Source organism: Crocodylus siamensis, chromosome 7, assembly GCF_052110815.1.
Source record: "Crocodylus siamensis isolate JL-2025a chromosome 7, ASM5211081v1, whole genome shotgun sequence".
Lineage (NCBI taxonomy): Eukaryota > Metazoa > Chordata > Crocodylia > Crocodylidae > Crocodylus > Crocodylus siamensis.
In genome coordinates, this window is record NC_143401.1 from 13,232,583 (window position 1) to 13,260,057 (window position 27,475).

At 48.1% G+C, this 27,475-nt stretch overlaps 1 protein-coding gene across 2 annotated transcripts in view; it reads right to left on the reverse strand.

Moving 5' to 3' along the window:
• NKAIN1 (sodium/potassium transporting ATPase interacting 1) overlaps positions 1–27,475 on the reverse strand; it is a 221,563-nt gene that overhangs the window by 74,565 nt on the left and 119,523 nt on the right. For both annotated transcript variants that reach the window (XM_090057909.1, XM_090057908.1), the window contains exon 2: positions 994–1,131. In XM_090057909.1, coding sequence (XP_089914035.1) covers positions 994–1,131 — 138 coding nt within the window. The remainder of the gene's footprint in view (positions 1–993; positions 1,132–27,475) is intronic.

A 27,475-nucleotide genomic window follows, 5' to 3' on the forward strand; every position in this document is an offset into this window, starting at 1 on the left:
TGTGCGACCGGCTCTGTCCTCTCAATCAGGCTGCTTCTGCTTCCCACTCCCACAGATGCTTGACAGGAGGGAGGGAGTCTGGCAAGAGATTCCCCCTTCATCTTCCCTTCCCTCCCTCTTCCTCTTTCCTTCTTACTCACTCCCCCTATTGCCCTCCTTTGCCTTTCTCTTTGGTTTCAGGTCCCAAAAGGATGGCGAGTTTCAAACAGAACCACAAAACCCTCCAGATGACAGGCCAGGTTTCACCCTCTTTTGTATGTTCATGAGAAGACCCTGCAGACCCTACATAGAGGCATAACCTGGTGGGGCCACTGCAAGCTGCATCAGCAATCCCCTGTGTGACTGAAAAGCCTCCAGGACCTCTAGGTGCCCCAGGGACCTGTTAGTGAGTCATGCTGCCTTTTTCATTAGTAAGGAAATGCCAGGCTGGCTCACACATCTGCACTCCCCTCCTGCCTGCTCCACATTAGAAAGGACTTTTGCTCTCAGTGTGAGGCTTACCCTGCCAGGAGTTTCCTGATTCAATCTAGACAGTACCTGGTAGGAACCCTTTCAAATACGAAGGGGTCTTCTGGTTTGGCTCTAAAGAGCAACTGATAAGAGGTTGCCTCTGAAAACCAGCAGAAAGGATCCTGCTGTCACTTCTGGCTTCCTTCGGGAGGCTGTTAATCTGTGTCCCTGCCCTGTGTCCCTCCTTCAAACTATATAACTCCATGCACAGCTTGTAGCAGGACCCTGGACAGATGAGGGCCGGAATGGTGCAGATGCGCCCGACCCTCCCTTTCCATGCACTGGATACAGAGACCTTCTTCTTCACATAATCTGGGCCAGTAATAATTATGATCACTACTGTGATTGCTGGCTGGAGCCAGCCAAGATCCTCTGGGTAATTAAGCCACTTTATTACTTGCTGTATTGGTATTAACCATGCACTGTGTTGGAGATGCAGGAGATCAGTTAGCTGACAAGGTGCACTGGCCTTGCAGTACCTACCATTATGAGGTATTTGGATCTATACTGGATGGTCCCAAAGATGCCCAGGATGACAGCCATAATGTGTAAAAAATTGGCCAGGATGGGCGCCCACTGATAACCCAGGAAGTCAAAGATCTGCCTCTCCAGCGCTGCTATCTGGAAAAGAACAAAGGGGGACAGAGCAGAGAATTACTCATCACACAGTGGCTCCTGGGACATTAAAGGCAAAGTGTATCATGTAATTAATGAGAAATCCCATGGACAATTAGTTACAATAGACTGAAATGTCTGCATGATTCATCGTCCAGCATTGGGCAAATACATCACAGCAGAGGAGGATCTATTAGGAATAATCACTGGCTGCAGCTGGAAAAGTGGGGACCAGAAAGATGAGAGCACGTGCAACCAAGAGGTCAGAGGCTCGGCAAGTAGGACCCGCTACTCATGGTAAACTGAAGACTTTGGGTGCTGAGACTGTGAACAAAGACTTGAGCCAGTGCCATCCTGTGCCACCTTCCCCTTCCCAAGATGCAGTTCACCCCTGTTCCTGGACAGTAAGGCACGCACCAATGCTTTGAGCTGCTGCCAAATATCAGATGTTGCAGACCATCTTCCTTGGCTGCAGGGAATGGGGCCGGAGCCTGTCTCTGGACAAAAGGAGACACTTGGGCAGAGTCCTAATATTTGGATCTAGACACAACATCTTCAAAGCTTGAGGAAACTTGCTCCGATCCAGATCCAGCGCACAGAGATCTGCACCAAGGGTGTGTCCTTCAGTGACTAACACAGACCCCTGCTTCCAGCAAGGTGATGCAGGGGGTGAACTCTGTCTCAGAGACACCCGCAACCTGGCCCACTGAAGCCAATGGCAAAATTAGCCTGGGAGCAATGGGCCAGCACGTGGGATCTGACCACAAAGTTCAGCTCAGCTACAGAAAGCGTAGTCCAGGAGTTAGGGAACCTGAGTTAGGCCTCCTGAGAGACGCTCAAGAAATTCTCTGCTCCACCACAGACTTCCTCTGTGATGCAAGGCAAGTCACATATCTTCCCTAGTCCTCAGTTTCCAATTGGCAAATGGAATAAGAGCACCTCCCTGCCTAGCAGAGGGTTGTAAGGATCATAGCATTCATGAGTGCTGGCTATTCTGCATGGTCTCTCTGGCTTTTTCATGGGAGCTATAGATCTACCTTGGGGCAAGCTCCCTTCAGCTTAGTGGAGGCTGGGGCTGGGACCCTGTATGCTAACGTATCAGGAGGAGGATACCATATGACAGGAAGATGGAGCAAACTGCCAGCTGTGCTTATAGATCAGGGGCTGTGGGAAGAGGTGCCAGTTTGACCCTTTTGCAGGTTAATGATAGGGCTGGGCTTGGACCAACATTTGAGGCTCCATCGGCATGAAAACAAATGGGAAAGCAACTTGACATATTGAATTCATTCTTCTGCTTCACTGCTCCCTCCAGCTCTGTCCTGCAGGATGGCACTCAGAGCTCTGCCTCACTGGCACGAGTGGTTTTAAAAAGCACCAAAGGAGCTCCCTCTTTCCCGAGCCTCCTACGCTTCAGGGGAAAGACAGAGAGAAGCCCCGTTCAATCAATACATCCCAACGGCGGATGGTTTGTGACTGCCTCTCCTGCCGGCCTTTGTGGCCTTTGATAATTAGCGGCGCATGTCGCTTACCTCCAGCTCAATCTGTTATTTCATGATTAGGTGCTCAGGCTACCAGGATTCCCTGACGAGACTGGCTTGGATCTGCACACATTTTTATTTAATGCCTTTCCCTTTCTGTACAGAATTCTCTTTGTTTAGCACCATTATTTTTTAATCGCTGTTATCTTTCATAATCCACAACTAAGGATTTGATGCAGCTTTAAATATTGCATACTGATTTCTGCACGCATGTAAAATTAAAGACTCTATCTGGGTGCATCCGCCTGTTGTGCCATTGTTTATTCATGGCTGTGTTTGTTATTGGCTCAGCCTATTACTTTTAATTACAGAATTAGATTTTTTAAAGGGTTGCAGTAGAACTGGTTGGGAATTCTCCAACCAAATGTGTTTTCATTAGAAACTGATGAATAGTTGAAGCCAGAGTGTACGAGGGAAGGAACCTGTCTGGATGAAAGTCATCTCTGAAAAGTCTTGTCCAGTCCCAGACAGAGTTTCTGGGCAAGACCCAAGAGGGTGCAGTCCTGAGCTTGGGGTATTAACCTTGACAGGAGATCCCGCACTCAAGCCTCTGAGCAGTTTTGGACCAGCTCTCACTGCTGGTTCTAGGATAAGTTTCCCTATAGGGTTTTTTCCAGAAAAAGCTCTGAAAGGTCTCAGTCCCATCCTCCTGAAACCTTGACCATTTGCACAGAACAGGAAAAGTAGCGCCTGCCCAGATCTAGTTTATGGTGTCATTGTTCTAATTTTATTGTAACATGTGAGGGGGCTTTCCTAAACCCTAGTACTTGAAGTCATGGGATAGTGTGTGCAGGTGTAAAACCCACAAGCAGTTAGAAACTTACCATGAAGTTTGTCCAAGGCATTGACAAATAAGTGACTCTAGCCACAAGCATAGGAAAAGGTGCTGCCCAAGTGGCAGGCACAGACTCTGATGTAAACATGAAGACATAAAGTTAAACTACACATGCATTGGTGTGAGTGGAAAGTACCTTAAGAGTCACACATGCAGATTGATCACATTGGTATACCTCACATTTACCTTTTACAGCTAGAGAAAAAACTAGAAAACTAAAGCTAGACCACTAAAGATTTAAACAGAAGTAGGCAAATAGGATATAGACCAAGCATAATAGTTTGGAATCTAATAGAGATTTACCTGTATACTCCATATAATAAGAGAAAGGCCGATGTGCACACAAAAATACACACAAGTTTATCTGTATTGTCAAAGTGGAATGAAAAAATTGTGACTCTCCAGCATTACTGCATAAATGACATGCACAGTATTATGGTCCAACGGCAAAAACATGCTGACAACAGGTGCTAAAAGCATAACTCTGTTCTTTGTTGGCACCGAACTTAGGTTAATGGGACCCTCCTGGTCTGTGACTGGGGCTGCTATACATTACTGTGACTCAAATAAACAGTAATTATATTATTAAAAAAGAAACCACAAAGCTTTCCTTGCTGTCAGATTCCAAGGCTGCAAAGGAGAAAAATACACATTTCTAATCCTGTTGGGGCAATGCATTCGCTTTGTCCCCTTAGGCAACTGGAAGCATGAAGGCTTTGCCCATGGGGCTGTGTTCAGGTGAGTTTTGTTAACACGTGTAAGAACTGATTGCAGCTACATCTTTATGATTAGTTGGATGGATTAAATGAACTGGATATTGGATATTTGTTAAGCTATTACTCCCATTACTCCCTACTGAGATCCCTCTCATTTCTACCCAAGCTTCTTAACTACATCAGTGCTGCCCACTCTAATTTTATCCTGAGCTGTATTTGGTGTTTTTCTTCAACTGAGCCCCTTCCCTGGAGAAAATCTCAATTCCATTTCAAGAACAGGGGAGCCTGGATTTATGCAGGCATTTAGGTGGTTAAAGGTATAGATAGGCAGTTAGTAGGATGTCTGAATGTCTAAGTAGGGACTGGGCCTAACAGACATTGAATTATGATGGAATTAGGCATTTTACTCTTAGTCACTTTTGTGAATCCCACGGGGCACCTTCCTGCATTGTGTGTAATGCTCTTTATTATAACGTAATGAAGAAATGAAAAGGCTGAATTAAAATGAAATGACTTGATTTCCTCAAAAAGAAACCTACTGACTGACCCCAAACAATGTTTCCCCCAGACTGATTTTTTGAGCAATTTAAATTTGGAAGAAAACCTGATTTTGAAATTGCAGAATTTCATCAGGAAACAGAAATACTGGTCCCTGTACAACTTGACCGAACAACTGTGTTAATCTAATCCTAAATTTCTAGCCCTCCTTGATGCAGAGAAAAGCAGAAAAATGTGAACTCTAAAGATTCAGAAACCAGAAAGACTATCAGAATCACAGAATAGAAATGTTGAAAGGGATCTCAGTGTGTTATCTAGTTCAAGTCCCTTCTTAAGGGACCATCCCAAAATCCCAATCAAATGTTTATCTAACCTTCTTCTAAAAATGTACAAGCATGGAGATTCTACACTAAGGCCTCCCTAGATATCCTGCTCCAAAGCTTAATCCCTTTTATTCAAAAAAAGAGAAAACAAGCAACCACTTTTAAACCTCAAATTTTAAACCAGTTTCATTACCACCAGACTTAGGATTTTACACACTTGTCATCAGTAGTATAGCAAAACAGCATAGAATCATAGAAAAAGTAGGGCTGGAAGAAACCTTAAGAGGCCCTCTGGTCCAACCCTCTACTCATGGCAGGATTATCCCTATCTAAACCATCCTAGACAAGATCTCCTTTTGCATTTCTCACCAGCACAGTTTTAAAGAGGAAATAAAAGGGGGTCACAACAAGCTCCTTTAACATTTTCTTGCCCATTAAATCCATCTAAAACTCATGACAAGGCACTCTTTTCCACTGCTTAATCCAGGCTGGGATTTAGGGATGCCCTGGAGAGTAACACTAGGCAACACGTGGTGTCTCAGTCATTCTAGACTAGGTTCTCCAGAGGGTCTGTCTTTAGCCAGCAAGTCTAACAGAAAATCATTCTGCATGTATTCTTAAATATATTTATATTTTCATTTGTTCCGGCCCAGTTCTCTCTTGTATCTATGTCAAAGGATGCTACCTGTGGCTTTATTCAGCCTAAGATCTACAGAGTATTAACTCTGTCTGTGTATGGCAGTATACCTGGTCCCTATTCAGTCTGGGCAGTTCATTAATGCATTAATTACAGTGCATTAAGTTTAGTACTTGTAATTACAGGTACTAAGTGTGCCATAATCAGTGCTACTGTGCAAACGAACAGTTCTCATGTGACGCTAATGCACAGTAAATTAATTCTACTGCGCGTTAGCACATCAGCATGTTTTTTGCCAACCCCGCTAACATGAATTAGTCTACTGCAATGTTAACATCTCATAGATGCACCCTATCACAGAAAGGTGCTGTCTCGTTGTAGCCTATACTGGACTGGTGCTCAGCACACCTGGATTCTGTATAAGCCTTGAAGATGCATTGCTTCCACTTTTATGTCTGTAAAATGAAGTTTGTCTCTTTTGTATAGGACTTTTAGATTCACTGATGAAAAGCACCATAAAGAAGAGAGGCAACACAATCACTCTTCATCCTGTATAACTCCTCAGACCTGTGCTGCAAATAAACCTACCCAGCTCCTCTTTGGGCTCAGACCTTGTTTGGCTGGAATGAGCATTTTCTATAAATGAGTTATAATCTTGCAGAAAAACAGTCAGTTTATCATGAAAAGCCCAGCAGAAAGCGGGCTCTAAATCCCCTTTCATTTAAAAGTGGCCCTTCCAAGCGATCTTTATTTAAGGGAAATTGCTCCAAGCTAAGTGACGTTCACGGCAGGAATGATCAAGGCTGGTGCCACTGAGCAGAATTTACTGCAAAACAGAACAGTTCAGACAAAAATCAACCAAGAATGTTGGCCAATTTCATTAGTGGGAGGGACGTGGGCTTTATTGCTTCAGATCGTTGAATTTAATGGGCAGAGTGGAATGTGTGAAGCACTGTCTAAGTGTTATTTATGCATCAGGTTAGCAGCACCTTTATCAGCGCAGCTGCCTGGATTTACACACTCCCATCAGCAACCAGCAGGCTGGGAGGAGGTGGGAGTGGTGCTGATAGATCTGCTAAGCACATGTTCTCAGGCAGAGGGAGTAGGCTGAAGCCCGGGCTGGTCTCGGGCAGCCAGTGTGATGAGCACCCCTGCTTGGGATGTCTACCAGCTCTTGCGGGTCTGCACCCTTAGGGTGAGACTGTCTGGAACCAGCCAATTTGCAGCTTCAGCTGAGAGCAAAGTGGGGGCAGGGGGGTCTTGTGGGGAAGAGATTCAGATCCTGATAAGGGCAATATAGTGGTGGAGAGGCAGAGCCTACTCCAGTGAACTAGGCATGGGACACCTGGGTTTTACTTCTGGCTCTCTTTCTGAGGCCTGTGTGACCCTGGGCAGCTTGCTTTGCCTCTCTGTGCCTTCTTTCCCTCTAGCTTTTCCTTCTGTCTATGGAGGCTAGAAGGTCTTTGGAGAGGGATGGTCTGTCGGTGTTTTTGCAGCCCCCAGCACAGCGGGGTCCTGCCCTCACTTGGGGCATCCTGGTGCTGCTGTGGTAGCAATGATAAGCACTGAGTGAGGAACAGAGGATCCAGGGTCTGTCACAGACTTGTGTGTGACCTTAAGCAAGTCACAGGGATAGTGAGTCTGCTTTCCTGAACAGGGCCTACCTGAAACCCACTGAAATCAATGGAAAGACTTCTCAGGAAGATGAAGTCATCTGATTTAACTTGGCTTTGGATCAGGACTTTACTGTAAGCTCTTCAGTTAAGGATTGTGTGTGCATCTGTGTACATACAACTCCTAAGCGCCACTGGGATAGAAGGGATGATAATCCTGTGGTACATTTCTTAAAGACAAGAGGGGCTGGAGAAGATTGTCCGCTAGGCCTGCATGAAGGTGCAAGTATTCAATTCGGATTCGGCTGAATCAGAGGGACAGCGATTTGATTCGGTGATTCGAGTCACTGTCCCGATTTGATTTGGCCTAATCGGACTCAGAGATTTGGCCACTGAATCAGCTGATTCGGTGATTCGGCCACAGAGTTTAATGGGGAATCCCTAAAATACCTATAACTTTGTAATTGTTTTGCAGATTTGGATGAAAACAGCAGGGATGGTAGCCCCTTCTGAGGGCACAAAGCCTGCCAGGCTTCAAGGAGATAGGTGCAGGGCCTTCTGTGAAAGTGCCCTTCAAACTGTTGAAAGCAAAACTCATATCACTCGTGTGCGTTAGCTGGGTTTCTAGTTGTAGCCATGTTGATCTAAGGAATAGGCAGGCAAGGCTCTTTGGGTCAATCTGATCTTTTATTAGACCAAATTAATAGTTGGAGAAATGTATCTTGGCAAGCTTTTGGCTTTAAATACACTTCGTCAGGCTGAGGAAGCAGTTGGTGTGTGTGTTCTTCCTGGATGGAATGAATAGTAAAGAAGCCAGAGGCTGTTATGCATTCAAGAAAGCCAGCCAGTGAAAATGTAAATTGAGGTGTCAGGGGGTGAGAGACAGGCTGGGGGTGGGGGGGAAGGATGGAGGGGGATGTAGCAGCTAGGTAAAATTGGAGAGGTACCTGGGGAGTCAGATATAGGGCAGGTTATAGTGTGTCATAAATCCAATGTCTACAATGAGTTCATGAGTTTTTGTATTGAGGAGGTTGATGAAGTGAAGTTCATGGGCTCATCTGTGAAAAGTGTTTTGTAAATTCAAACAAGCACCGAACCTCGCTAACCTCATCACCAGAAGCAAACTTCCTACAGCCCAAAACACATTGAATGGATCCAGTCCATGTCATGACAAGAAAAGCAAAACCTGCCAACATATCTCCAGTACCTCCACAATTACTACACCCCACAAGAGAACCATCACCATTCCTGGATCTTACAGCTACACCTCCAGAAATGTTATATATCTTATCCGGCACACCAAATGCCCTGATGGAAAATACATAGGAGAGACCAAACAACAACTGCACACCAGAACAAATGCACACCAGACATCTATTAAAGACAAGAACATGCAATTATCAGTAGGGGCACATTTCTCACAAGAAAACCACTCTCTCTCCAATCTCTTAGTCCTGATCCTCAAACGGAAGTTACAATTCCCCCTCACAGCTCCACTGCAACCAGTAAGCCTCAGGCCTCTCAAAGATCTTACAGGTCTGGGCTTTCCCCAGCCAGAACTGTGCGTACATGCATGCGGTGGCTGGAGGTTATCAGGTACCTCCTATCCACCTTTTACCAGGTAGGTTCATGGTCCTGGCATTTCCTGGGGCTGCCATGCCACTGGCAGTCCCACCAGGACTCCCTATTTTGGCAGGGTGCAATTTTAGGTCATGCCCAGGACCTGGGGCCTCTTTCTTCCCCATATCCCCAGCTCATACCTCCAAGTTTGTCCTGACATGGGAGCTCAGCAGGGAGATATTCGTCCTCTGCTGGCTGGTGAAAAATTGAACTGCAGCCTCCAGCTCTGAGAGCGGGGCATTAAATGGTTGTGAAAGCAACTAAAGAAAGGAAACAGGTACAGAGTGAGGAGAGTGGCATTCACTCCATCTGCATGTGGAGCTTAGGGAAGCCCAGCAGCGGGAGGTTCACCTTCAGGAACACCAGCTGCTCTCCCAAAGCAGGATCCAAGGAGGTGCAGTGGGGTGTCACAACATCCCCAGAAATGCTGAAACTCTCTCGCTTGGGACATTGGTTGGTGGACAGGGCAAGTGTTCCTGAGCAACCTTGGCCAGATCCTGCCACATCTGGCTGCGAGTTGCCCAATAGGCCAAGGGGTTGCATTGCAGTGGCTCCATGTCCTTGGCGAGGTAGGTAGCCACTGAAGCCTCCGTGATACCTGCTAGATGGTGGGGTCTGGTGTCTCTGGACCCCAACATTGAAGCCATACCCTTGGCCAACATTGGCAATGGTTGTGGTGGAGGAGATTGGCTGGTTCTTGGAGTGCTAGCATGGTACAGTGAATCCCCCTCTTCATGTCCCCCTGTCTCTGCCCTTCTGCCCCCCTGACTCTGTTCACCAGCACTTATGTCCAGCGATCGAGGGTTTTGCTGCTACAGATGTTCCCCTTCACCTCCGGGTCGCACATGCCTGCCAGCACATGGACCATACTGGAACACAATGGATCCAGCCATTTTTTGACGCCCTCCTTCAGCCACTTCACCAGTGCCTGGACCTCTAGTGAAGGCAGCTTGCCCCAGCCAGGAACATTGAATCCCCTGGGACTTCTCCATTTCATGGGTGCGCCTATGGGTTTTTTTTAAGATGGGGGGGACTTGCAGCTCTCCCTCTGCCCCCTCTCCCTCTCCTGCCAGAAGACCTGGCACCTGCTTTTCTAGCACACTTCATGATGTTTGGTGTGCTGCAAAACGTGTGTGTCTGTGTGTAATATATGTTGTGCTTTCCTGCACAGTGATCACACACTGTCAGGGAAAACACAGATTTATTTTTGTAGGAGAAAAAAAAAGGCTAACAAGAACAAAGAAGAGGATTTGGGGGGAAGAATAAGCTGAAAGGAATGGATAACAGTAGGGACTGTAAGCAAAGGTAAATAGGAAAGGATTGGATAGAACTTGGGGGCAAGAGGCTACTTACTATCAAGTCAGAGCCCTTCAGACGCTGCTGCTGCAGCAAAGCCACAGACAGCTCATAAAAGGCACAGGGATGAGGTTACACGCAGCCTTATATGTTGTTTCTATGGCCCTCCCCCAGAGCACTATGATTGGAAGGGAACTCAGAGAAAGCTCACAGTCACTGGCCAGCTACAGATGTCAAAATCAAAGCAGTCTTTCCACCCCTTTCTCCTCCTCCCTCTTCTCAGGTCCTGTTTCCTGCTGTCTGCCTTCTGAATTGATTCGGAGGCTTCGATCTGATTTGGAGCTTTTTATGGGTCTCTTGATTACACAGGCGACATGTGGGGGTGCCCTGCCTGAAAGCGCTGGTGCTCCCCCGAGATCCAGCGCTCTTGGCTTAGGTGATGGGCAGGGGGGCAGGCGGAGTGCCGGTGCTCCCCCTGAGAAGCGCTGCCCGCACTTCCAGGCTCGGCATCCAGCTGCAGGGGGGGGCTCCCAGTCAGCGATCAGCCATGGGACCGACACCATCACGACTGCATGTGTATGGTCCCCACTCACCGTTGCCATGCCCCTGCCACCAACACTGCCACCGCTGCCTGCGGGCAGTCGTAATGCCCTTCCAGTCCCAGGAGGCATGTGTTATCTATGCTTGATTTGATTCAGATTCAGTGATCCGGTTGCCCAATTGGGCCGAATCTCTTCCTAATCAAATTGGCTACCAAAGCTTTGCATAGCCCTACTGTCCAAGCCCAGTTCCCCTGCTTGCCTTTCCCTCCCCCTTGTCCTAGCCACCACTGCCCCTTTTTGGTTTCAGACACCTGCAAGGCTGGGCACTGCCACCCTGGTCTCATTGCTGTGGCTTTCTTTTTTTCTCCACAGCCAACTGGCCCCTCCATCCCTTCTTAATCATTTGCAGCCCCCCATCTCCCCTGATGTCCCTGTGGACAGGCCTGGGGGCGGGGGGACACAGCAGCCAACTGAGTTTTGCTCTACATGGATTCCTCGCATCTCAGAGCCAGGGCATGCCAAGTCCCGTTGGGCTCTGCTGCGGTGGGTTTCCGAGCACGCGTTCAGCAAGGAGGGGGAGGATAGTGACATCTGTGACAGCAGCACAGAATTAGATGTGCATAGCTGTCAGGAGCCAGGGCTACCAAACCCCATTTGTCTGCATGGGTATGGCTGCATGGGTATAAGCAGCAGCATCAGTGCCCAGAGGGCAGCTCTATAGGACAGGTGTTTCTGCCTAGGCTTGAGTTTCCTGTTGACTCTTATTCCTGACTACATCCTCGACTCTGTTGTTCCAGACTGCCTTGCTGGCTCCTGACTCTGCTCCAAACTCTTGTCATATGAGAGCTGGATCGTGGCTTTAGCTTAATGACTTCCCCTGTCCCAGTGCTGCACAGCTACAGCTGTCTGGATCCCTGCCTCCTGTTCCTGACCACATCCACCCTTGGCTTATGGCTGTACCTAGGATGCCTGTCTTTGTTTCGATTCCTTACAGACACTGTCCTCCTGAACCTGTCTGTTCCTGATCCCTGTGTTGTGACTGCCTACATCCTGGTCATAGCCCCGAAAAAAGCCAGGCAACAGGCACAGAAGGCACTGCCTCAGTTCTCCTCCCACCAAACGCCGGCGAGACCTTTTCTAAGCAGTACATGGCTCTCTCCAGCCTGGCAGCAATCTGCTCTTCTCAACCATTTGAAAGCTAAGCACCACTGCCCGTGTCTTGGCTTCTCCCAGCAGGGATCCAGGCTCCCTGCCTTATTGTTGATTATTCTTCCATGCTTTGGTTAACACACACCAGTGACTGAGGTCTGATCCTGCCAATGCTCATGCCCAGGAGTGACAGCACTTGTCCTGTGTGGTGAAACTCCCTAGGATCACTCTTGCAGTGTCAGGCTGGCTCATCTTTACAAGATGAGCTGTAGCAAGTCACAGCCAGTAGTCCTCCCATGCCTAGCAGCAAATTGGGCTAGCATGCTGGGCACACCAGGATTTAGGGCCAGCAAGACAAAGGGGTAACAACACATCTGGCCACCTTGACATCCAGTCTCGATACCCCAGTACCCATCTAGAACTCAGGGAATGGGGATGAGGCAGCTTGGCATGAATCCAGAGCAGGGATCACACAAGTCTGGAGCTGTACAGTGATGCCTTAACCATCCTGTTGGCACATCCTTAGTAGCCAGGGGAGCATTCTTTCATAACGCGCTGTTTTTCTTCTTCTGTGTACTGCTAGTTCGCTGCAGCTCTGGAGCTCACTTCCCCCCCATCGCAGTTCCCAGTTGTACGTGATAAATCATCCTGCTGCTGTCTGCTCTGCTCCAGCCAGGATTTCTGAGTCTATGCTTCCAACTATTATTCAGTACCTGTGTGTCAAATCCACTTGACACTCCAGTCCAGATCTGGACCATGGTGGCGTCAGGGTGAGTGTTGTCATCAGGCAACTAATGCAGCCAGCGTTCATCTCCCTACTGCCAACAAATGTCCCCAAAAGGGGCTCTGTACTCCAGATTTTAGCATTCAGCCCTTCCCCAGAACACACTATCCCCATATTCCTGGCTCTCTGTGAGTCCTGAAGGCTGTATCCAGCACACAGGATGCATGTTGGACACCTCTGATGTATATAATAGTAGCATCTGCTGGCCCTGCCATACTGGGTGCTGCACAGATAAAGAAGAAGGGACAATCCAGGTAGAACAGGCAGGCGGCATGGGATGTGGAACAGAGGTTCACAGGTGGACTAAGGAATTTGACTAAGGTCACAAACAGTGTCACTGCCAGAGCCAGAAATTCAGCACTACTCTCTAGAGGCCCAGTCCCCGGGGCTCTCAAGTATACCTGCCTTGAGGAACCTGCCAATCAGCTACTCTCTCTCAGGTAACAGTGGCTGAACAATTTACCTTGATTGAATATGCTTGGTAGAGAATAAATAGGTTGGCTATAATGTCTTTAATTATGTGTGCTTTGCAATAACAAACAGGGGAGCCTTATTTAAAGTTTAGAACAGGAGGCTGGGACTTGGGACACCCCGGTTCTCTTCCCAGCCCCACAGTGGATTAACAGCTGGTGTTGATCTCCGTGGGGTTGGGGAGAGCTGTTCTGGCAGCTGGGACAGCTCTTCCCACCCGTGGAGATCTGGATGCATCCCAATCTCCATGCGACTGGCAGGCAGCATCTCACCAAGCCAGTACAGCTCTCCCCACCCCTTGTAGCCCCCTGCTGCCTAGACTGACCAGGAGCAATTTGCTTCTGGTCAGTGTCTACACATGCACCTCAGTGCCTTAGTTCAATACATCAATTTCTAGTACCTGTATTTACAGGTACTAGAAAATGGCACATTAGACTAATCTACTGCATTATTCTAACCTTAATGAGTGCCTTCATTAATATTTTTGATTGCCAGCTCTTTGGGGCAGGAATTGTTTCCATTTCACTTGTTGTGCACATAGCTGGCCCTTGACGAACATCAGGAAAACATCAGTCCCTCAGACTGGATGCATCTATAGCTAAGTGAATTGCCCAAGGCCACAGAGCAAGTCGGTGGCAGAGCAGGGAAGCAACATTCGGGAGTCTTGGCTTGCCAGGCCATGCACTTACAACAAGACAGTGCAGCTTCCCTGCTAGATTACACCTTGTGTATTACGTCTGTATTATCTTACAGGCATGACTGAGAATTCAATTACAATAGATGCGAAGTAGCCGTGGGGGTTGAGCACAACAGCATTCTCATTCCAGGTTGGGATGGGCTGTTTGCATTGTGGCCTAATTCACTCCTGTGCTGTTTAAACTCTCGGAGGAAAGGGCCTTTGGAAATACTTACAACTGGGCTGTAAATCTTTTAAATTGAGGAATGTAAATAATAAATGATACAAGGAGCGTGGTGCTCGAGGTTTTATAGCCATCCATCGATCTGGTGGCTGTTGACAGAGCTGCTTAGTAGCAGCTAGACCAGAAGGCTGTTAGCTTTTGGTTATCAAGTAAGCCTCTGCGTCAGGGGATGGAGCTAGAAAGAGCCACAGAGGATTTCAGCAGGAACTGTGAGGGTGCATGAATGGTTTACATGCGCCTAGGATGGACCCACACAGCAGTAGATCTCTTTTGTTGAAACTTGACAAGCAGAGAAGGTTTGAAGGAGAGAGGGGGAGATTTCAGATGAGACTGAAAGCACCTAATTGAAACAAGCAGCTAAAATCCTTCCTCGTTACTACAACAGTAGGCAAAATTAGCATCAAATGCAGAGACCTCCCTGTGGATGAGGAAAGACTGTTAATTGCACCAATAGATATTGCCAGTGCATTGACCTAGCAGGTAAATACTGATTTGTGTGCACCACTTCCTGGCTTTATTCCCCACACACAAGGAGCAAACCATGCATCTTTCAGCTTGGCTGGGCTCTGTTTAAAGTTAAAAAAAAAACTGGAGAAAGAACAGATAGGAAGTAACTATCAGCAAGAGGCTGGCTTGCTCTGTGACCTCCTTCATTACCAAATGGAACAAGAGCAGTCAGGTCTGACAGCACTTCTCAGCGGTGGGGGACACAGACTGAGGCACAGAGCAGGGAAGACGCTTGCTTGAGGCCACACCGAGTGACTGGTGTAGTTGAAACAAAACACAGGCTTCCTGACTCTCGGTCCAGTGCCCCTAGTCCTACCCTCTCCTAAACCATACAGTGGCCTGCAACATGGCAGTGGCTCCTGCCAACAGAGCTTGACAGGAGTAGGACTTGGGGAACAAGGACAGTAGATGGAAGCTGACTCCCCTGCGCTAAGAGGGACTGCATCTCAATTGCCTCTTACTGGGTTGCTTCCCAGTTCGGGGCCCCTCTCTGCAGCTGCTGCAATAGGGCAGATGGAAGTTCAGCAAGGTGGTGCCTGTGCCTTGAGAGGAGCTGATACTGGGTTTGGCCTATGCTTTTCTAGGGAGAAGGGGAGGAAAGGGACACCTCCCTCAAACTAGATCCTATTGCCCTCCTGGCTAAGTGCCGCTCGGGGTGGGGGAGGGGGTCACACCTTGGTGGTCACTAACAAGCGTCCTGCTCTGGCCATTAACTGGGACTTGGGTACACTCCCTCCCTCTCCCCCTCCAAGTAAGAGACCTCTCAGCAACCCTGGAAACCCCGCAGGGCTGGAAACTCCCAGCCTGCAAGCCCCAGCAGCACTGAGACCTCGTCCCCCACTCCCAGAAAGCCAGTGAATGGCCACTTTGCCTAGTGCAAGAAGCAGTTATGCTCTCTGCCTCCCAGCAGCTCAGGTGAGGTTAAATCCACATCACAGCTCACCTGCCAATAAAAAAAATGGCAATTTAACTTGTGGCGAGGAGTGTGAAGTGATGATTAGGTACGGGAAGTTGGTGAGGGAGGGGAGAGCTGGGAGTGGCAGAACTGGGGCTGAAAGAAATCAGATTTGGGGAAGGGAAGGGAGCAGCAACTGCTCAAGGGCAAGGGTGAGACACCCTTTAGCCACACAGGCCATGTCTTGGGGACTAACTCCTCAATGAGGGTCTCTGGAGAAAGGTGAGGCCTCAGAGCAGGACCAGACAGATATGTGGCCCACAGCAGTGCTGCTTTCCAAGGGTGGCACATGGCGGCCCCCACGAGGCACGCCAGGAGGAACACGTAGTGGCTCTTGTCCACTCTCCCCTTGCTGGCCTGCATGGGAAGCAGCAACAAGCAGGGCAGGAGATGCCTGCACCCAGGACAGGTTCATTGTGGCCCTATAGCTCCTTTGTGCTGGAACGGTGGGTCCAATAGTGTAGCTAGCCCTCAAGCCCTCACCTGCTCACTCCCTGCTGGTGGAGGGCATCTCTCTCCTCCAGTATCTAAACCCCTGAGGCACAGATGGTGGTTTAAGGTTCCCCTCACTCTGTCCTTCTCATCTCATCAAACTGGATTGACAACTGGAGGCAGCCCTGTTTGGAGTACCCAAGTTGATACGCCTCCAAAGGACCTGATTTTCTGACTATGCTGAGCAGGAACCTGTGAAAATAAGGCCTTTTTGGAGTTCCTGGCACCCAAAATCTTTGGTCGTTTTGGCAACCTCTAACCTGTGTTTGTTCCCACAATGCCCTCCTCCATGATGGACCGGCAGTGTCCTGCCCTGGATCCTGCCAGACAGATGAGCCCTGAAGTTCTGGTCACATGTGAAGGTCTTTATCCCGAGAGTTGTAATCAAAACCTCAGATTTAACCTTTGACCACAGTGTCACATAGTATGCACCACATCAGTATAGCATTAAACTCTTCTCAGTGTCAAGTATATCAATTAAAGTTAAACACTTTGTGCATGTGCTCATTTTATTATTTTTTTTTTGTGATGAAACCAGTATACCTGATTGCCTGTGCCTCAGTGTCCCACAGCTCTCACGGGGACCTTACAGACAGGCCTAGGTCCTGATCTGCTGAGGTTCCAGGAAAATCTGGCCCAATGGGTCAAATCCAGCTCAAGCAAGCGTGCAACTCAATGCCTTCAGCGCAGCCCACACCCAGGCTGATGCGACTGGAATTCCTTCTGCTCAGGAGAACTCATTCGTTTGTAAAATTGATCTCACTTGCTCTAAACATCCTTGTTCCTTTGACATAGTTTTCCACTAGTAACATACTGTGCTGTTCATCATGAAACCCTTTCTCCTAGGGACAGACTGCAATTTAGGTCGTATATTCACTGGCTCTAATCTAACTGATGCTTCTCAGGAGCTTTAAAAACTCTTCTCCCCTTTTCCATCTTACAAAAGCAGAGGTGGCAAATGCTGGGCTGCCATGGCAAAGAAAGGGGAGCACCCTGTAATTTCTGGGACAGGTGCTTATAATTCCTTTCTACAGCAAAAATGAACATTTTATATGCTGTGACAGAGGACAGTCTTAATCTGGATGGGAAGTGCCTTCCTGAACTGTGACCAAGAACATCATCTAGGGCTCCACCGTGGATCAGATGATGCAATGGATCTGGCTCACAGGTTGGTTGAACACCCCTGGTAAAAATAATGACACAAAAGCAATAGAGAATTGGGGCCTGGATATTCATTTGTAAATCACAATGCACTTTACAAAACTGGGGAAGGTCACATCAGGCAGAAGCAGGGTAGATTTGCACCTTACAGACTAACTAAATCAGTTATGTGCTTTTGTGAGCCCAAGCTCACTTCATCAGATGCTTTCATAAGGTAACATCAACATGTGATTCCCCAAATAGGGACAAGAGTGGGCTTGAGAGTAAGAACACAGAGTGAATCACTGACAGAGGCCAGCATGATCTTTCTTTCCTAACCCAGTGTCCACCGCTTCACTCAGGGCCTGATCGTATTAGTGGGCACCTTCTGGACACCTTTAGCTGAGGTTTAGGAGCAGGGTGGTTGCTGTGATCAGCAGTAATTGAGGTTGGTCCAATACTGCATAGCCCATCTCCTTTCTGACCTGCATTTTGGGAAGATAGCTCTAAAACAGTAAGGCCCTCTTTGCTTTGATCTGTGGGACATTATTAACACCACAGTGAGAGCTGTCTACCAAGGGCTGCATGCTAGGGGCCGAAGAAAGAAACATAATGAGAGACAGCACCTGACTTCTGTCATGTACAGTGACAATGAACAGATGGACCCCTTGACTTGAGGTCACGCAGAAGGGTGTAGGACACACAAGGACTAACTGCTAACCCAGTGCCCTAACCACTAGGTCACACTACAGTACTACTTCTTGCTACTTCACTACAACAGCTTGCAAATAGGCTCGCAACTGCCCTGGGACACGGGCACCTATAGAGAATAGGCCTGTGTGAAGCGGCAAGTATTTGTTTCAGATTTAGATTTGGCTGATTTGGAGGGACAGTGATTTGATTCGGAGATTTGAATCACTGGCCTGATTTGATTCGGCTGAATCAGATCCGAAGATTTGGTGCCGCTTTGGTGATTCGGCCACAGACTAAATGGGTAGCAGTCATCACCATGCTGGACACAGCTGCCTCCAGCTGGTAAGTCTGTTGGGGTTGGGGGATGGGGGAGGGAGGGATTGGGGCTGGAGCAAGCTTCCCAGCTGGGGCAGGGGGTGCGGGTTGTGAGTGCAATGGCACTCGGAGCGGGGGCTATGCCCTGCTGCTGCTTGCCCAGCTGGGGCGGGATGCAGGCATGGCTCGCTCCGGGCAGAAGGGGGCAAGTGGCAGCAGGGCATAGCCCATGCTCCCAGTGCTGCTGCACCTGCATCCCATGCCTGTCAGCACTGGTTGGCAAGCAGTGACAGCGCCCACTCCCCCGTGCCCTCCTCATGGCAGCTGGGCAAGCAGCAGCAGTGCCTGCCCTTCTACCCTGGCTGGCAAGTGGTGGTGTCCCTGCGCACTGGCTGGCAAGCAGCGGCAGTGCCCACCCATGCCCACACCTCCCCCATGGCAGGGAGCCTATTCCAAACCCTCAGCACTCGACTTGTAAAGAAGTTTTTCCTTATGTCCAGTTTGAAGTGATCTTCGATCAGTATGTGCCCATTATTTCTTGTCCTGCCTGGGGTGCCTTGGTGAACAGATGTTCCCCCAGGCCCCAACATACACCCCTAATATTCTTATAGGCTGCCACAAATCCCCTCTGAGTCTTCTCTTCTCTGAGCTGAATAGTCCCAAGTCTTTCAGCCTCTCCTCATATGACCTGCTCTCTAGGCCCCTAATTATGCATGTGGCCCTCCTTTGGACCCTCTTGATCTTCTCCACAACCTTCCTGAAGTGAAGTGCCCAGAACTGGATGCAGTACTCCAGCTGCAGTCTCACCAAGGCCAAGTAGAGCGTGCGGATGACATCCTTAGCCTTGCTCGAGATGCCCCAGTAGAAGCATGCCAATTTTTGATATGCTGTGCCAGTTACGCCATCACATTGATGGCTCATGCTCATTTAGTGTTTTATCATGACACCCAGGTCTCATTCACTTGTGGTGCTGGCAAGCGTAGCACTGCTGAGCCTGTAAATTTGTTGTAGATTATTTCTCCCCAGATGGAGCACTTTACATTTCCCAGTATTAAATGACATCAGGGTGAGGTCCACCCACCTCACAAGCCGGTCCAGGTCAGCCTGTATTGCCAGCCTGTCCTCGAGCATGACCACGCTTCCCCATAGTTGGGTGTCATCTGCAAACTGTGGGAGACTAGGTTGAAGGCCTTTTTGAAGTCCAAGTATATAACATCAACCCCAATCTTCTCTTCTCTAGACTAAATAACCCTAGTTAGCTTTTCCTCATAAGTCAAGTTTTCCGGTTACATTTTCATTTTTGTGGCTCAGCTGGCCTCTCCAACCTGAGCACATTCTTCTTGAAGTATGGGGCCCAATACTGGATGCAGTACTCCAGGTGAGTCCTCTCCAGCACTGGATGGAGCGGAAGAATCACTTCTCTTGTTCTGCAAGTGACACCCCTGTTAACACAACCCAGCATACTCTTGGCCTTTTTTGCAACAAGAGCACCCTGATGGCTCATATTCTATATTAATATGGTTCTAAGTGAATTCCTGGAGCCAAATCCAACCCTGATGTCACGTCACTGACATCACTGAAGTAATACCAGGGCTTCACCAAAGCTGATGACTGGAGTTGTACCAGGGCTGGCATTAGATTGGCCAACCCAACCTGCACCCCTTGAGGAAATGCCTTGTCTCCTCCAAATGGAAAATAAACCAAGTACCAAACTTAACACAGCCGCTTCTAAACTCAGACACTCACAACTCATGATTTAAGATACAGAGCAGGCTTAGTGCCTGCTTTTGGAAAGCTACCCAGGTGTGTGGTAGATTACCTGATCTGCTCACATATTAATGACCTTGCTAAGCATCTGCTATTATACCTAGCTAATAGCAACAGGTTTGGGGTCCTGAAGGATGTGAACCCTAAACTTGGGCTGCCAGTAGAACATGATCTGAATGTTGAGAGCTTCTTGAGCCTTGTCACAGAGACAGAGAGAGGCTCTCAAAGCCATTTCCCTTTTCTTTCTTTCAGTGGCCTATACAGATAGCCCCACTCCTGGCTGAAAGCCCACCATTAAGATTGTCTGTCAATCTTCAGGTTTTACTGCTGCTCTGACACTGAAGGTGATGCTTCTATAACTGCATAGGGCTGTAGAGCATTGGAGTCCCACCCGTTGCTAATTAAGATAATCCTGCAGCTGATCAATGCAGCCAGTTTTAGGACTCCTCTTAATTAAACGCTCTATAGTTTATTGATTGGCCCAAAAGTTCTCTTTGCAGCAAATCATATCAATTAGTTGGGGCCAGACACACACTGGAGTCCTGCTAATTGAAATGCATTTGCTGCAATGATTTTATTTTAATAAAAAATCGAATCAGACAAGAACAAAGTCCAGGTGCTGGAGTCTGCTCTCTATTAGAGGGGATGAGAGAGTTGTAGTGGCATGCAGGGCAGCTGGGGTCATAGATTCCATCACAGGGTTTGACTGATAGTGAGGACTGTGCTAGGGTTTCTGAAAGAGCTGGGTAATTTTTGAGCTTTAATGATGCAGGATTCATTCCTGGGAACTGCCACATCCATCAGCACAGATCTGGCCCATTTATAAGGTTGCACGTTCAAGAGCAATCAGAGCTCCCGCTGCAAGGTGTGAATGGACGAGCAAGGTTCTGGAAGGAAGCACACGCCCAGTGTTCTCTCCTGACAAAGTAACCTCTCTGTGGGTTGAATATGTGCACGGTGATGGATGGACGCTGCCAAAGCACATGACGAGATCTTCAGATCTGAGATGAGAGATGGGCCTGCACTAGCCTTCCAGCACTGAATATTTCATCCGCCACCCTGGCTTTGAGCAAGCTTAGCTTAGACATAGCCTGTGTATACAGCACGTATCTGGGACACGCTTGGTGTTTGATCCCAAACCTTTGGTACCCACAGGAAGAAATCCAGGCCACAGTACTACCAAGAAGCTGATCAAGTGCCAGGCACATCTCAGGCTGGGCCCTCCTATGAGGTCCCCAGCAGGTACCAGGCAATCTGGATGGATTAGTTGACCCTATAAGCACCTGATCAGAGGATTACAAAAATCTTACTACTTCCTACAAGCTTTGTCGCCAGCAATAGCAGTGTTGAGTGCAGCTGTGTAGTATCATCCTGCTTTGACTGGATAACCTTGCATTGACTGCCTGCCCGGGTCATGACCCTGTCTTGACCTCAGCTTGATGTTCTGGACCCTGAACTGAAGCTGGGCTTGACCTTGGCTTCCATTCTGGTAAACCCCTGACTTACAAAGACTGCTGCCTGTGCCCTAGTCAACCCTTACATTGGCTGCAACCACATGAGATGCTGACTGTGCAGTAGGTCTTTACTACTGTGCAGTAGTGTCACATGGCACAAAGCATGACGCAATGCTACTGCACAGTAGTAACGACCTACTGTGCAGTCAGCGTCACCTAAAAGCCATTACTTGTGTATACAAGTCTTAAATGACAGCATGGTAACAACTGTGCAGTTAGTGTCTTGTGTAGATGTGGCCACTGTCTCTAAAAAATGGCCAGCCAAAACCTTGGGCCGCATCCAGACAAGCATGGCCACGTGGTATGCGGTGCAGCAGACACGTCTGCGGTGCCACATACCACATATTCTGTTGTTTTCCACACTGCAAGAGAGCAGCACAGAGGGGTTTTTTGACCCCTCGATACCCAGGGCTAAAAACCCCCCAAAAAACAAACCCCGCAAAAAAAACCCCAAAAAAGGGGAGCAGTGCATGTGGTGGCAATGTGTATTGCCCAAAGCTGGAGTTTGGCCAGCCAGAGCTACACTCCACCACCTGCTGGGGTCTGTGCAGCAGAAGTGGCACAGCTGCAGCCCTGAGAGCCCCCCAGGACCCCAGGTAAGGCTACTGGGGCAAGCCCAATGCTGACCCCAGTTCCCCTATCCCACCTGGGTAACTTGCTGCACACCCAAGCACATGTGGCATGGTTGCTCCCTGGGTACAAGTAGTGGTGGTGCAAGGTATGCCATTGCTAGTTGTCCCTGCCACACATATCTGGATGTGGCCTTGGAGTTCAAGATACCCCCATGTTCTGATGAAGTTGCGCCCTATTTGCAAGGCTTATTTCAGATCACTGAAATACAGTATCCCTGATCATGTTAATGGGACTGAGGGCTAAATCCACAAAGGGACTTAAGTGTCTGACTTACCCTAGGTTCCTAAATTCTGTGGGAAAATAAATTCCTCCAATATGGTCTACTGGGAATAAGCATGACCTTCCCCATCTATCTCTGCAGGTCCCAATCCAGCAGGCATTCTTGTAGCATGCTTACCACACAAGATACTGCCAGGAGGAAGAGATGGTGTCACTTTGCAAAGTCCAATAGCTGGGTGGGTGGTCAGAGCACAAACCTCAGTGTAGAAGATTGAGGGCACATCTACATGAGATGCTTAATGTACATTTGACTAATTTTACTGTGTAGCTGACAAAAACTGCTAATGTGCTAATGCGTGGTAGATTAGTCCAATGAGCATTAAGTGTCACAAAAGCATCTGTTTGCACTAACACACAGTGGCACCAATTATGGCTCATTAAGTTAGTACCAGTTATTACAGGTACTAAACTGAATGTGCCATAATTACAGCGCATTAATGAACATGTAGATGTGCCCTGAGTCTCCTCTTCCTGGTACCCAAGTGAATTCCCTAATCAGGAGACATCCAGGTATTCTGGACCGGGTTTCAGTCCTTCCTGCTGAAGCTGTTCTACTTCATTTAAAATACTTAAGTATTTATTGGAACAGGGGCTGAAATGCTGGTCTCCAGGTGAGCACCTAACCACCAGCTTATTATCTTTTCTTGCTTTCTGGGTCAACAAACATTTAAATGTTTGCTACAAAGTGGGAATAGCTTTGACAGGAGAGGCAGAGAACCTTCACCTGCTTGGCCTGGGGGTTTGTGGATTCAGGAGGTGAGAGGTCTGGGTTAAAATCACTGCTCCACATTAGAGGGGAGGGATTTGAACCAGGGTCTTCAGTATTCCAGGTGAGTGCTCTAACTACTGGATTCTGAGCTATAAAAGGAGTGGAGAGAGGTTCAGGAATTACTCACTAACCCTCTCAGTGGCATTTCTTCTTGGCTGGATTGGGTGGCTCCCAGTTCAGTGTGCTAGGTCTCCTGTTCTAGGAGCCTGGGGGACTCACTCAAGGCTGTGGATTCCCTTTTGGGGGCAGGTTGCCTAAGTGCTGGGTTTTGCAGACTTTGCAGCATTCACTCCCCAAACCATCTCACAGGCAAGATAAATCACAATCACTTCTCATATCACATGAAATGCAACTACCTCTGGGGTGAAATTTGGCAGCTTGTTAAGAATACGGAGTGACTCTTCCAGGCAGCTAGATTAAGACAAGAAGTGACTAAACCTGAATGAATTCCAACTGGAGGGGGAATTCTAGTTAGCTAGAAAGTAATTAGTCAAACCTGAGTTTGAGCAGGATGTCAGTTTTAAAGGGACACCAGCATCAAAATGTAGTAAAAAAGCAGGCTCAGCTGTGACACCTACCTTTTGTCCCCCTGTCAATTATAGTGCCTTTGCCTTTGCACACTCCTATTATTTTAAGTGTTTTCCTCTTCCCAATTGCACAGGTGACACTAATTAACTAACTCTATGGGGTTAGAGTGGAGCTGACTCTAGAATATGTATTGTCAAATGATAAATGATAGAGATTTTTTTTCTCTTGGCCCCTTTCCAATTATAGACAGTGGAAGTGCAGGTGAAATAATCATGGTGGATAATAGATGACAGACCAAGGAGGTTTTTAAGTTGACGCTGTCCTTATAGCTTCCCATCTGTTGCAGGAATTGTCACAGGCTGCTTAAGGTGTCATAGGCAGGCCTCAGTTCTAGATGTCCTATTAGGCCAAAGTTTCGATAATAGGAACATCTAATGGGTCTAGGAGCTGAAGTCTCATTTTCAAAAGCCACTGAGGTATTTGAGAGCCTGTTATCACTAGAAGGTTCGGCTGTTTTCACTTAGCTGGTAGAAGCACAGCAGCACAACTCGCTAAGTGTGTGTGCAGTTACATAGCATAAAGGTACCTGAAACTGGAATAATTTATCTCCCATGCAAAACGGGACTAACTTATCCCAGAGTAAGTCCTTTCATATTGATGTAGAATCATAGGGTTGGAGGGGACCTCAAAGATCACCTAGTTCAATCCCTGACTGTTCCCAAGCTATCTCCCCCACCCCACAAAGAAATTGATGCTGAAGAAGTTTGGCTACTTTAACTATACCAGGACTTTCTAGCATGAACCCTTCTCTCTGGGTACGAAAATCACAGAAGCCTTATGTGATGGACTACAGGTTATATTGTAATATTTCTGTTTATGTCCTAGTAGTATTGCATACCTCAGTTTCCCTGACTAGGCTTCATACAGGGAATGAAAGGTTAGTAGAGTCCCTACTACATCCCAGTTGCCTAACTACCAGGCAGGATGGATTTCTAGCATGCATCAGCACAGACTTACATAGCTTTCTTGATACTTCACCAAAGCTAGGATTGCTGGTGACACCTGGGAGGTGTCCAGGAAAGAGAGCATTAAATATGACAATGGCAGAGGGGCCAAGGAAACAGGGAGTCAGCTGTGAGAGGGGAAGCTACAGGGAGTCAGGAGCAAAGAAACAGCCAAGCTGCTTTGGACCTCTGGGCTGGGCAGATCAGAGAAAGAGAAGTTAAGCTAACTTTCAGGTGTTGAGAGGTGTGCAGGCTGGATTGGGGCAGAAGGACAGTTACCTCCTTAGGTGGGGGACAGAGAACCTCTCTGGCTGAGTGGCCCTTGCCCTAATTAATGCCTTTATTGAAGAGAAATGCCTGACTCCTCAATTTACATCTTTACTGACTGCCTTCCTTGCACACATACCAGCCTCTGGCTTCTTTACCATTTATTCCATCTAGGAAGAGCACACCAACTGCAGATGCTTCCTCAGCCTGGCAAAGGGTATTTATACCCAAAAGATTGCCAAGAAGAATTCTCCAACTATTTGAGTCAGTCTAATAAAAGATACCACATTTACCCAAAGAACTGCCCATGTCCTTAGACCAACACAGCCACAACCCATACCCCTGCTTTGCTTGCCTGGAACTTGCGGTTGCACTTATTTCCCTATCAAGAGCTGAAGTGCCTTTCTTGGGAGCTGAACTGGAAGGCAGCTCCTGGAGGCAGAGCCATGGAAAACAAGGGAGGATCAGGGACTGAAAGGCCAGGGTCTCAGAGTTGGAAGTGGTCAGAGTTTCTTTCGCACTTGGGCTGCTTTCACCAGGCACTCGGAGACTAGATGACGCTGTTCAGGCCCTGGTGGGGGTCACTTACCACTCGTGTTCAGCTAAGTAGGAACTGGCCAAGATTCATGGTAGAGATGACAGATCCCATCAGAAGGTGACCCTTGATTTCCCAAACCTGAGACCAGGGGTTTTAAGAGAATTGTACTCACTCAGCCAGGAGGGGCTGAGACCTCGTGGCTGCTCTGTCCAGTCCAAACTAAGCAACAATCGCTTGGATTATAGCTAGAGTTTTCCCTGGGCTGCTCATCTCTCTGCGTGAAGGAACTTATTTGTTTCTTATTGTTTGCAGGCAGAAAATGACTCACTGAGTGAAGCAAATCTTGAATGACCAAATTCAGGAGGGTGATCGTCACTCCTGTGAGGAGGTTCAGGCTGAGGACTTTGCAGGGCCTCAGCCTCATGCTGGCCCTTCTTTACAGGTGTGAACTGCACCCTGAAGAGAACAGCAGTCGAAATGTATTGAGCGAACTCTTGCTCAGCTCTGCTCCATTCCTCCGTGCAGCTCTATTCAGTACAACTGGGGGGGGGGGGGAGAGTACCACCTGCTGAATCCTGCAGCGTCCTGGCTTTCCCCAGGTGCTGTTCAGTTTGGGAGAGCTGGGCTAAAACCTAATTACAGATGGGGGACAGGTTTCGAGGAGCCCCCGTCTCTGCCTCGGAAGCCCTCTCTCCCAGCAGAGCTGCTTTATTAAAAAACAAATCTCATTGCCCGCCAGCTGCAATTTTTGCTCTTTTATTGAATTCAACTCTGTATTTTTGAGATAAAAGAAAATACCATCCTACTAGGTAATAACATGTTAGACAGACTGCCAAGGATACATCTCACTCCAGGGACCGGAGGCTTCTAATACAGCAGGATGGACTCCTTCCTGGCCACCCAGCAGTGCACCTCAGCTTTAAATGCAAGGACAAAGCAGAGCCACAACTGCAGGTCATCGCAACAGGACAGGGAGGGAAAATAACAGCAGGTGGTTTCATACAGGCCAGTAGCAGCCATGTGTCCTTGACAAGCCGCATTATGGCTGAGCTCCTATGTGTCGTTCCAGTGGCTAATACATATGATCGCTGCTTAAATGCAGTAGGGTGGGCTTGAGTTCTGCCAGGGGAGGAAGACACTTTTGGAGGACAGAGGAGATGATTCCCAACTGCCCCTCCTGACCTTCATACTTATGAAACTAGGAAGTCGCTGAGTCCAAGCCACATAGCCCTCTGGAGAAGACCCTGTTAAGAAGATGCCCAAGGGGACCTATCTGGCTGTGAGGTATTTCTGGATATCTAGTGTGGAGCTATGTGTCTAACAGGGCCATTAGGTTTCAAATTAGGCTAATCTGGAAGGTGAATGCCATCCACCACTGGTGACTGATGATTTGTGTCCACTGTTCTCCCCAGGCAAATTAATCTAACATCACAAAATAAAACAGCAAAAAAAAAAGATGAGGAAACCAGCCATTCTGCCACCTCCCTTGTCTCCACGCCATTTATTTGGAAGGATTTTAAAGGCCTGACATGTGGCAGACACACCTGCTAGTCAGACCACACAAGCCTCTGAGCTGGGCTTTGGGGGCTACAGTTTCAGAAGTGCAGCTCCCTGCTGGAAGCGGTAGCGAACCAGTTATCTTTTCTGCAGTCTACCCTACAGGGCAATATCACATGCATGCACACAGTAGTTTGAGAAAAGGCTGCACTGCCTTTGGGAGTGGGAAGGACCAAGAAAGAGCCTCTGGGATAATAGGCTGTTGCCTTTCCCATCATGGGGCTCCATGTTAAGCTGTAAGATCCTTGGGGGAGTGGCTTTCTGCTCATTCACTGTTTGTACAGCATCTAGCACAGTAGGCCAGAGCTTTGCCTGGGGCCTCTGGGTGCTGCCAAAACACAAACAATAGGCAAAACCTTGGTACAACAGAAGAGAGTTGTACCCTGCCCTGTTGCCTCAAGAGCTGTCTTTCTTCTTGCTGTAAAGAAATGGGAGCAAATCCTCCTCTTC